The sequence below is a fragment of the Brachycentrus maculatus genome, unplaced genomic scaffold (genome assembly GCF_059751285.1).
Source record: "Brachycentrus maculatus isolate JH-2025_06_01 unplaced genomic scaffold, ASM5975128v1 h1tg000716l, whole genome shotgun sequence".
In the NCBI taxonomy this organism is placed as follows: Eukaryota; Metazoa; Arthropoda; class Insecta; order Trichoptera; family Brachycentridae; genus Brachycentrus; species Brachycentrus maculatus.
The window spans coordinates 1-10,000 of NW_028281447.1; the positions used below are offsets into that span (position 1 = coordinate 1).

General features: G+C 32.1%; 1 protein-coding gene across 1 annotated transcript; it reads left to right on the forward strand.

Annotated features, from left to right (window-relative positions):
* Positions 1-122: 122 nt before the first annotated feature.
* On the forward strand, positions 123-5,729 carry LOC148300430 (zinc metalloproteinase nas-4-like). The gene is made up of 4 exons (XM_088274816.1): positions 123-226; positions 2,420-2,615; positions 4,009-4,145; positions 5,274-5,729. The coding sequence occupies exons 1-4, from the start codon at positions 149-151 to the stop codon at positions 5,364-5,366; spliced, it is 504 nt and encodes a 167-aa protein (XP_088130942.1). The 5' UTR covers positions 123-148; the 3' UTR covers positions 5,367-5,729.
* Positions 5,730-10,000: the final 4,271 nt, after the last annotated feature.

Sequence of the window (10,000 nt, forward strand, 5' to 3'; positions counted from 1 at the left end):
GGATGATATACTTAAAATTCTTTGTCTTATATTATAAAGTTTTGTAAAATAAGCCACAAAGTATTTGCAAAAAACATTCAAGAAAAAAATATAGATTTTTTAAATGCTTTTTTTAGCTGCCGCTCAAAAAACGTCTATCACCTTAGCCATGCGTAACATAACTAGTGCTACTTGCGTCAAATTCGCCGTAAAAGGAGCTTTGACCAAGAACTACGTTAGCATAGTGGTAAGTTTGATTTCTCTTTGGTATTTTGGTTTGAAAATTCGTACCAAATTACACACCTCCAATGGAGTTTGTGTGAATAGAGTCTGCCTTCGTAGTGTAATGGTCAGCATGCTCGGGTACCGCGCTGGAGGTCCCGGGTTCGATTCCCAGAGAGGGTAAAAAAACATGAATAAATACTAGAGTATGTGGATAAAGGAACACATAAGATGCTTAAATAATAATAATTTTTCTGAATTTGCAAATCATTTGATAGAGTCCAATCACGAATTTAATAAAGAAACAGGGGTAAAAATACTACACACAAATGATAAAGGGTTAAAATTAAATAATATGGAAATGTTTCACATTAGAAAATCCATTAAAAATAACATCCAATTAATAAATAACCAAATAAATTTTCCATACAGCCCTTTATTCGACGTAGCACTGAACCGATCAGCTCCTAACTCAACTCCTCCCACTTCCCAGAACCTACCCCCTTCTCTTTGAATCCTAATATAGTTTCCAACCTGCGTATATTTATATTACATTTTTACTTTATTATTTAGTTTCCCAAAAGCATGGTGGGACTAACAACTCGCTCTGCATGTTTTGCATGTGTAGTGATAGTGTATGTGAATAGTACTAAGTGGGTGTGGTGTAGTGTTGTTCGCATGATTGTTAAATTGTAGTGTATGTCCTGACGAAGAGACGGGTACGTCTCGAAACCGGTAGACAGAAGTAGTCGGTGAGTGGTTATTTACTAACATTACTAATATCAATTAAATACTAGAGTATTTTTTTTCACTCTAGTATTCATTCAATACTACCCTGGACTGGCGCCTGAAGCGGAGGGCTGATGATGGCTTCATGTGTTGATGATCAAGATAACACTGTGTTTATATGATGCAGTGCCCTATGCACCATTGGGGTGCAGATAAGGGTTTAAAGAATGAATGAAGGAGTTAAGCCCTTAACCTTATCCTTACGGTGCTGAAAAATTCTGCGTGCACCGCTGATATTTATTTTGTATACCATATTCGAATGTGGTTTAAAAACGGAAAAAATGTGAAAATTCCTAAATGTCGTTTTCATTATTCGATTGCGTAAGACGCACTGTGTACTACTGGCGCAGTAAACACGCTAAGACCTAACCACATTCAAGTATTTTAAATGCTCAATTTTGCCAAGTTTACCTCGTTCTTCCTATGCTTCTATTACCAACCACATTTGGCTGATAAATTTTGTTATACTATTCATTCATCGTTTATTCGATTCGCATGCCCAAACCATCTCAACACACCCTCCGTAATTTTATCGATAATGCTTATCACAGCCTTGCATCACCTTTTTATATCACTATTCGAACATCGTTCATACAATGTTTTGCGGCACATTCTTCTGAGAGATCGCATTTCGACTGCATTCAGTCTACTTTCATTGCTATTTTGCCAACTCCAGCCTTGATTTCCATACATTAGTGTTAGATCCAGGACTCCGGTTGTGTACTGCCAGTTTTGCTTTCGATGATATGTTTTTATTTGCTATAACTGATTTTAGTGCACCATTTACTCTGTTCCCGACATTTTCTCTCCTTTCTATATCTTTATCAATCTTTCCATTAGGGTTGGAACCAGGAATTCATTGTGTACCTACTCCAATGGTATTTTTATATATGTTGGATATTGTTTTTTTCTGTTATTTATTTATTGGAAAATCAACAGAATATTTAACATAAATTAATAAAATTTAAAAATAACTTTCCAATTAGTCTCTAATTATTACAGGTTTTCACTTAAGTAACTTAAAAATAAAAATAAACTGTCATCTACATAAAAGTACAAGTATATAATAAACTTACATTACATGTTTTTATCAAATAATAAAATTTTTCTTTATCAACTAGTCAAATAGACATCAAAAATATTTCTCTTAAACGTATTAAAAGAATCATTATTGATGTCTATTTCACAAAACATTACACTGCACATATCGCAGGGTCGATTTAAAAATGAATTTTGGTAGGATTTGGTGTGCATTTTAGGGATTTTAAATAAAGTTTTGTTTCTGGTCTGGGCTCCCGGGACTCTAAAATTGATTAGTGATAAAAGCTTTAGGCAATCTACATAAGTAATTAAAATTTTATATGGGAAAATAAGGTCAGCAGTGTTTGTATTGTATGTTTATAATGGTGTCGATATTTGTGTGATTTAGAAAACCAATCCTGGGTGTTATTCGAACGTAGGAATGACAGGTGGAGCTCAAATCCTCAACTTGGAGAACGCCTGCATTACTGCCACTGGTGGAACTATCATCCACGAGTTGTTACACGCTCTTGGCTTCTACCACATGCAGAGCACACACAATAGAGATACTTATGTATCAGTTGTTTGGAATAAAATTATCCCAGGTAACGTTCACATATCGCTCACTCCTTTAAAAACAATTTTCAGTTGTGCATGTTTTCCGAACGCCCAGAAAATGTACTACATCCCAGCCAAAGAGGCATACTTTTAACTTAATATTTACCCGCTACAGGGCAAAAAGTGTTTTTTTTTGCATTTTGAAGAAAACGTGTTATTTAATTATTTTTTTAAATATACTAAATATTTTTCAAATGGAGAAAAGACCTTGAGGTTTTACCTTAAAAGATCGGTTTCACAATAAAAAGTTCAATAAGTGGCTTGATATTTATTTTTAATACATTTTGTGATATTTTTAAACTTTCTCCTGAAAAAACAGGTTTTTTGATTTATAACGTTTTTGGAAGGAGTGAGCGATAAAATTTGTTAATTTTTTTACATAAGAAGAAAATATTGAAGTCTTAGTATGTTTTTTTTGCATCCTAGCTTGGTTGATGACACCAATGTCCTTTATTTTTTTAATCATGTATGATACCACCTTTCGTGAGAGTTCCTTACGTACTATCACGGATCCAATATAGGATAATATATAATTAGATTATAACCAATATTTTTAGCTTTTCCATATTATTTTTATTTGACCAGCGACCGGGTTTCGTCGTTACTGACATCGTCAGACTGGAGTCGATTATGTCGATGATGATTTAGTCTGATGATGTCGGTAACGGCGAAACCCGGCCGCTGGTCAAATAAAATAAAGTGGAATAGCTAAAAATATTGGTTTTAATCTAATAATATATTAATATGCAATTCCATCACGAAGTGTCAGTGGATAATATGAATCTATTCAATATAGAATAGGTCCTCACCCGGGCTTCTGCAACGCGTCCCCAACTGTTGTCTTGAGAGAAGTCTACTTCCGTAGCATCGGAATATTTAGCTCTTTCTCCTTCTCTCTACGTTATATCTTCTTCTCTCTCATGTAACGATATGTGCCTGATAGACGTGATACATCCTTGAAATTTCATTCTCAATTCTCGAATGCCGATTATCGATTCGCCGCTGAAGAGGTTTTAACCCTTCAGTGCATGACTTTTTATATTTTAAATAAAATAAAAATCTATTGTATCAGAGGAAAAAAAAAAAATAATGAAAAACATTTAACAAGGAAAAATCTAGATCCTGCTTTTGTATCAAATTTGCTTGACATTTTAAATTTTAAATAAAATAAAAATCTATTGTATCAGAGGAAAAAATATATATAATGAAAAACATTTAACAAGGAAAAATCTAGAAAATACTTATGTATCAAATTTGCAGCGACATGAAATGTTATGATATATTATGATATATTGATATGGTTTTAACTTTTGGCTATGCAAAAAAATTGATACACGATGCAGCAAAGGGATTTTTAAAAATGCATAGTTTGATTTTTAGGGAAAGAAGGGAATTTCAACAAGTATACGTCCACACAAGTGACAAACTACGACGTTGCTTACGATTATGGCAGCATCCTTCACTACTCAGTCTATGCTTTTAGCATCGACGGAAACAGGACTATGATCCCACTACAGGTATTTGACACAAATATATACAGTAGCGAGCAGTCAAATCTTTCCAGTCAGAAATTATCAGTTTTTTTACATAATGTTTTTTTCTTGTTGTGATTTCATGATAGCTTTTCAGTTGAAATTATAAAGCAACACTTTTTAAAGATGATGTACCAAAAAAAATGCCAATTTAGCTCCCAAAAATATTTTTAACATTATTTTATAGTTAATTTGTTGATTTTAGATTAGTACCAGCTTACCTTACTACCTAAATGTAATTCCTACCCAAGTCAGTAGTACCTAGCTTACCTCACTACCTACCTCTACTGCCTACTATAATTAATTCTTTATTAATGCCACTGCCTAAAGACATACTATCATTAATGTTGTTTAATAAGCCATATATTGCAATGGATATAGGTAAAATGACTAAGCTGTATCCTGTATTTGTTAGGAAATATGACCTCAAGGCAGAAGAGATTCCGACTGTCGAAATAGCGATCCGGTGTCTCGTATCTCTCTATGCAAACAAGAGTATAATATAAACAAGATCATTAGATTTTTTTCAATCACACACATGAGAAACGCCAGTCTCTCATGTGTGTGATTGAATTAAATTATCTGGTCAAATTATAAGCTTAAATGATAAAAATTAACATTATATTTTCTGGCATTTCTCATGTGTGTGATTATAATCCAGGATTTGGACCTCACATACCAATAAAAAAGTTTCTGCTTAATAAAAAGCTTCTTTTCATCTCACCAATAGATGTCTCGAATATAGTTCTAGTTATTCAAAAATAATGATTCAAAATTGGTCCATATATATAGAACTTCCATGAATTTGAGTAGTGTGGTTGTCAGTAATGGGTAGAATTGGTGAATGTCACAGTGTGTAAAGTGATCACTCAAACCAGACTATGACGGTCGTCATCCCCGTAAATGCCCAGACTTTCAAATTCTTCTTTATCTTTGATGACATTTAAAAAAATAATATGAAAATGACTCCTGTAATGTGAACAAGTATTTGGACAAGTATTGTGAACAAGTATTTCGACACACTTAAAATGTTGTAAGATCATATCCACTGCAATAGGGTATTCTGTCTGTTATAAGGGATATGTTTTAATGAATTCTTCAATTATTTTGCAGACAACTACGTTGACCATTGGCCAACGCATCAAAATGAGTGCTGGAGATGCCAGGAAACTCAACAAGTTGTACTCCTGTCCAGGATTCGTGTGAAGAAGAGGATTTTCTCCACAGTGAAAGTGTTATATTATAAAAAATACAATACAATAAATTATACCAAAAACCAACTTTTGTCGGTCGTAACTTTGGAGATTGAAATTTTATTCTTCTTCATCATCTTCTTCTTGGTGTAGGCCCTGTGGCCTGTTTTTAAGAGGAATTAGCCTTTTACGATGTAGATTCTCAGCTGTCAATTTATCTCTTTGGTGGTCTGCAAGGAAAACTAATTGATTTATATAATTATTTATCGCTAACATTTTTAATGTTCTGCATTTGTAATTTAATGAAAAGGTTATTGATTTTGATTTTAATAATTTATCGGAAATGTAATATATGATAATATAAGCACTTTAATTCATTAAATTTTCTTTTATTTTTTTATGGACACCTGATATAAAAAATCACAAAACTAATATATATTAACCGGATCATATTGTAAGCTTGCCATGGATCTTCCTCGAAAGACATCTAGAGGAAGACCAAAAAATTCATGGATGCTGCAGAAAGATAATATGATTCAAAGGCATGATCTAGGTGACGCTGTCCATGATAGAAGGACCTACAACCTGAAGACACGGAGAGATGACCTCATAAAAAAAATAATCCAAAAACCGTTTTTATGGTTTTTCTCAATTACGGAAAATGTTTTTTATGTAATAATAATAAAACCCTTATCCACACCCCAATGGTGCATAGGGCACTGTGTCATATAAACCCAGTGTTATCTTGATTGTTTACACATGAAGGAAAGGTACCAGTCCAAGTAAAATTGAATAAATATTACAGTGAAAAAATCACTTATATTTATTTTACCCCCCTTGGGAATCGAACCCGGGACCTTCAAAAAGGTAGCCGAGCGTGCTGACCATTACACTACGGAGGCGGACTAAGTTTTTAATATTAACCTCAATTTTTTTTAAAGACAAATATTTACGTTTTTATTATTTACAAAAATACTTTAATTTCATATTATTTCTGTGAACCTAGGCGGCTCATTATAAGAATTAGGTATCAAATTGTGGTAGAGTGGGTTCGAACCTAGAAACTCTGACTAAAAAGTCCGCGACACTAGCCACGGGACCACAACCCGATAAAACGATGATTAAAGTCATTGACGATAGACCTTAAGAACCCAAAATCATGTGCCCATTTTGAAAGCTGATTAAAGTCATTCATGAGTTCCAAAAATTCGAGTGTTTGAAAATAATGAGTAGAATGGTGAATGTTGCACGTGTGTAAAGTGATCAATAAACCAACCTATGTCAGGTTAAAAGCCTTGTAAATTCCCAGACTTCCATATTCTTCTTCATGTTTGTTGAGATGTCAGAATGCATTATCGATAAAACTCAGAAAGGTGTCTTGAGATGGTTTGGACACGTGGAATTAATAAGCTAAACTGGCAGTGCACAACGGAGTCCTGGTTCCAACTCTAATGTATGGATGTGAAACATGGAGTTGGCAAAAGAAGGATGAAAGTAAACTGAATGCAGTCGAAATGCGATCTCTCAGAAGAATGTGCGACAAAACGATGTATGATAGATGTGCGAATAGTGAAATAAGGAAGGAATGCAAAGCTGAGATAAGCATTATCGATAAAATTAAGAAAGGTGTGTTGAGATGGTTTGGACATGTAGAACGAATGAGTGAGGAAAGAACGGTTAAACAAATTTATGTGGCGAATTTGAGTGAAAAAAAGAGCAGAGGAAGACCGAGAAAAACATGGCACGATCAGGTATGCCAAATACTTGAAAGTGGTCAGGTTAAGAGTCGTAACAATCGGCGGGTGGGTAAACATGTACAACTGCAATTTTGGTTCTGTTCCCGATTTCTTCATTTCTTATATCGTAGTCGTACAGGAGAAAGTGGCCTACTAACAAAACGTAAAATGTTCAGGAAGGCCATTTAAGTCATTTTTGCTTGGCAAGAAAATAAACATCGATGCAGTTAGTCATTTTTAACAAGTCAATATATTATACTTCCAAGTTTAAATTCCTTTGGGATTTTTTTCAGGGCAATATTAAGCTAGTAAGATATCAAATGGTAAAGAATCATATCAATTTTTGTAAAAAATGCACTTGGTCACTTTCTCCTGTATGACTACGATATCTTAGGGTCTCCAACTTAAAAATATTAGGTCCATCTTGTTATGGTTATTTTTTTTTATTGTTTTACTTTCATATTTTTTAAAATACATGAATCATTTTAATGTGAAATGGGGCATACTTCCTAGAATTTGCCGAGTGTCCTTCGAGGTACATTTTTTTATTCAATTTTTTTTTACAAAATACGTATTTAAATAATACAAAATAGTTGGTAAATATACAAAACATTTCAAATATAACGTTTCTACCTATCTAATAAAATACATACTTGTGTTTAGAGAGGGAGTTCGTTTTACATTTTTTTTGTAAACAAAGTAAGTTAAAATACAGTAAATTAAAAATAAACAAAATAAATTAAAATAATAAAAAAAATATTCATTATTATGGAGTCTAGGTAGGGATGAGTCTTATATGTTTTTTTAAATTTAGTTTTACAGGTTTAATAATTTTTTATAGATTTGAAGCTTTCCGGAAGTTTATTAAGGTTTTTTTACCTACGTACGTATAATGATTTAACGCTGCTCTTGTTTTACATCTGTGCAATATTAATTTTGTAGAAAATCTAGAGTTGCGTGAATTTTGCACTTCAGTTGTTTTTTCTTTAAAAATTTTAGTTCATGGACCCATCTTTGAAAACTACTGACTGTATAATGGTTTATGTAACCACGTGCGTCATGAATGTGACGCACGTGGTAAATAAAACATTGGAAAAAAATAAGTTTTTAATACCTACTTAAATTTTCTTATACTTATTCGAAAAGGGGAAAAAGGGGGAATTATAAATATATATATAATTATATATATATATATATATATATATATATATATATATATATATATATATATACACATATGTAAGGTGTCCTATCTGGGGCATGTGCTGAGAGGAGACAAGTACGAACTGAATTGTTGGGTAATATATAAGGTTTACTGGATTGAGTTCAGATATCCATCTCATCCTGGCGAGCAGGAACCCAATTATCTACAGACTTTTAGTTGTTTTTTTAATTGAACGGAATAAATTGATAGTTTAATAATAAGTCTATCATATTTTAAAATTAAGTAACAATATTCAATTTACTTGACATTGGCAAAAGCAATATATTTCATTAAAAAAAACCTTGTTCACAGATCTGGGTTTCTCCATAGGAGTTATATTAACATTTTGATATTTCAACATAAATGTCTATATATATATATATATATATATATATATATATATAAATATATATATATATATATATATATATATATATATATATATATATATATATATATATATATATATATATATACATATATATATATATATATATATATATATATATATATATATATATATATATATATATATATATATATATAAATATACATATATAAATATACATACATATATATACATAATAAAATAAAAATAAAACCCTTATCCGCACCCCAATGGTGCATAGGGCACTGCTTCATATAAACGCAGTGTTGGTCACTTTCTCCTGTACGACTACGATATATATGAACCAAGTTCGAGACGTTGTTCTTGAATCATTATAATTTCACTTGAGACATCTATTGGTGAGATGAAAAGAATGAATGTTACATGTGTGTAAAGGGATCACTTAAACCATGACGGTCGTCAGCCCCGTAAATGCCCAGACTTCCATATTCCTCTTCATCTTTGATGAGTTTTAAAAAAATAATATGAAAAATAACTCCTGTAATAGGAGATAATCCAGATTTGTGAACAAGTATTTGGACACACTCAAAATGTTGTAAACTTTTTTTTTCATCAAGGATAGATATTGTACATTGATCTTTGTTACTCTCATCATATAAGGTTATAAGGAAAATGTGAAAATTAATGTATTTATAATGTGTTTCGATTATTATTAAAATTCGGCAAAAATTGCGTATTTTTTTTCAGTAATTTATGTTAAGTAGTTTTGCATACTTAAAAATATATCAATGCGTTGGTACAAAAAAGGAAAATCACGTTAACCCGAAGAAAAGAACTTCATTCAACGTTTTACTGAGAAAACAGATGAGATTTTCACAAAATAAGTGTTTATCTAGTAGGTATTATATTATTATTTTTTGACACCTCATCAAAGATGAAGAAGAATATGGAAGTCTGGGCATTTACGGGGCTGACGACCGTCATAGGCTGGCTTAAGTGATCACTTTACATACGTGTAACATTCACCAATTCTACCCATTATTGACAACCACACTACTCAATTTCTTGGAAGTTCTATATATATGAACCAATTTAGTAACCTTGTTCTTGAATCACTAGAACTTCACTAGAGACATCTATTGGTGAGATGCAAATAAGCTTTTTACTAAGCAGAAACTCTTATATTAGTATGTGAGGTCCGAATCCTGGATTACAATCACACACATGAGAAACTTAATGCTCAGACTTCCATATTCTTCTACATCTTTGATGAGATGTCTAAAAATAATATGCAAATAACTCCTGTAATAGGAGATAATCCAGATTTTATGAACAAGTATTGGGACACACTCAAAATG